At 51.3% G+C, this 1,130-nt stretch overlaps 1 protein-coding gene across 1 annotated transcript in view; it reads right to left on the reverse strand.

Annotated features, from left to right (window-relative positions):
• Nucleotides 1–599, reverse strand: part of LOC123105622 (uncharacterized) — a 5,639-nt gene extending 5,040 nt beyond the window's left edge. The window contains exon 1 of the mRNA XM_044527719.1: nucleotides 279–599. Coding sequence (XP_044383654.1) covers nucleotides 279–327 — 49 coding nt within the window. The 5' untranslated portion in view covers nucleotides 328–599. The remainder of the gene's footprint in view (nucleotides 1–278) is intronic.
• Nucleotides 600–1,130: the final 531 nt, after the last annotated feature.

Raw genomic sequence — 1,130 nt, forward strand, 5'->3', positions numbered from 1 at the left:
CTATTTCAGTCGGGGATTGCAGTATTCTTATGATTTCTCAGCGGCAGATGCATATAAAAACAAGAGAAAAACACAGATTGGGACAGAGGATGCCGCAGCCCAAAATCCACGCAAAAAATCCCTTCCTCCCTCCCTCCTCTCCGGGAGCCTCTCCGTTTGATCTACCCCCCGCGCAACAGTTCGCTCCTGCGGTCATCGATGACGATGAGGGCGTCGGCGACGAAACCTCAGCAACCGCGAGATGTGTGGGCGAGGACGGAACGTATGGGTAAACTAACCTCGGGTCATCGAAGCAGCAGGATCTCGCGTCCCTCGGCGCAGAATCATCAGGTCCACCCCCTCCCCCGCCGCCGCTACCTTCTCCTCCTTCTCTGGCACACGCACTCTGCCCTCACCCCGTTTCGAGCTATGCGGAATCCTTCGCCGGGCCGTTGCCTTCCTCAGTTAACTCCTCGCCGGCCGCGCTCGCGGCGAAGCCCTAGGGATTTGGTGGGGATTTGGCTCGTCGCCGGGCCGAGTGTGATGTGGAACGGGGAACAGGTGAGGATGGAGAAAGGGGAAGCCACAAAACTCCGTTCCCCACCTGGTCGGGTCGCCACGCCCACATGTCCTATGGTAGCGCGAGATCGACGGCTCTAGTGCGGCTGCTCGGGAACGCTGGATCGCACGTACTCGTTAGACGGCGTTTAGGAAAAATATCGTGTGCTTATGTCTCGCGTGACCACAAGGACACGAGGTATAGAGATGTTGGGAATGGTTAGAAGTACAGGAAACGGTCACTTGTGCATGCAGTTAAATACCAGTCATAGAATAGATGCACTTCTACTGGACGCTGGTGATAAGCATTTTACAACATGAACCATATCAATAGTTACCAAATTGGATGAATAGGAAACCTGTCATACAATAAGAAATCAGAGTGGTCAAAAGTGAAAAGATGATGGTGCGCACAAAATTGTGGAAATGAAAATGAAATTGATGACAAGTCGGGTACTCATGAATTGATGTAAAATTAGAATATGTGATTGGATAGTTAGGTGGCTAGTTGTACCCTCAACCTACCAGGGATCAAACCTAGTTTTGACTCTTTGGTGTCTCATAAAAAGAGAAATATTCTTTTTGCGGGGGGA

This window comes from Triticum aestivum, chromosome 5A, assembly GCF_018294505.1.
Source record: "Triticum aestivum cultivar Chinese Spring chromosome 5A, IWGSC CS RefSeq v2.1, whole genome shotgun sequence".
NCBI classification, from domain to species: domain Eukaryota; kingdom Viridiplantae; phylum Streptophyta; class Magnoliopsida; order Poales; family Poaceae; genus Triticum; species Triticum aestivum.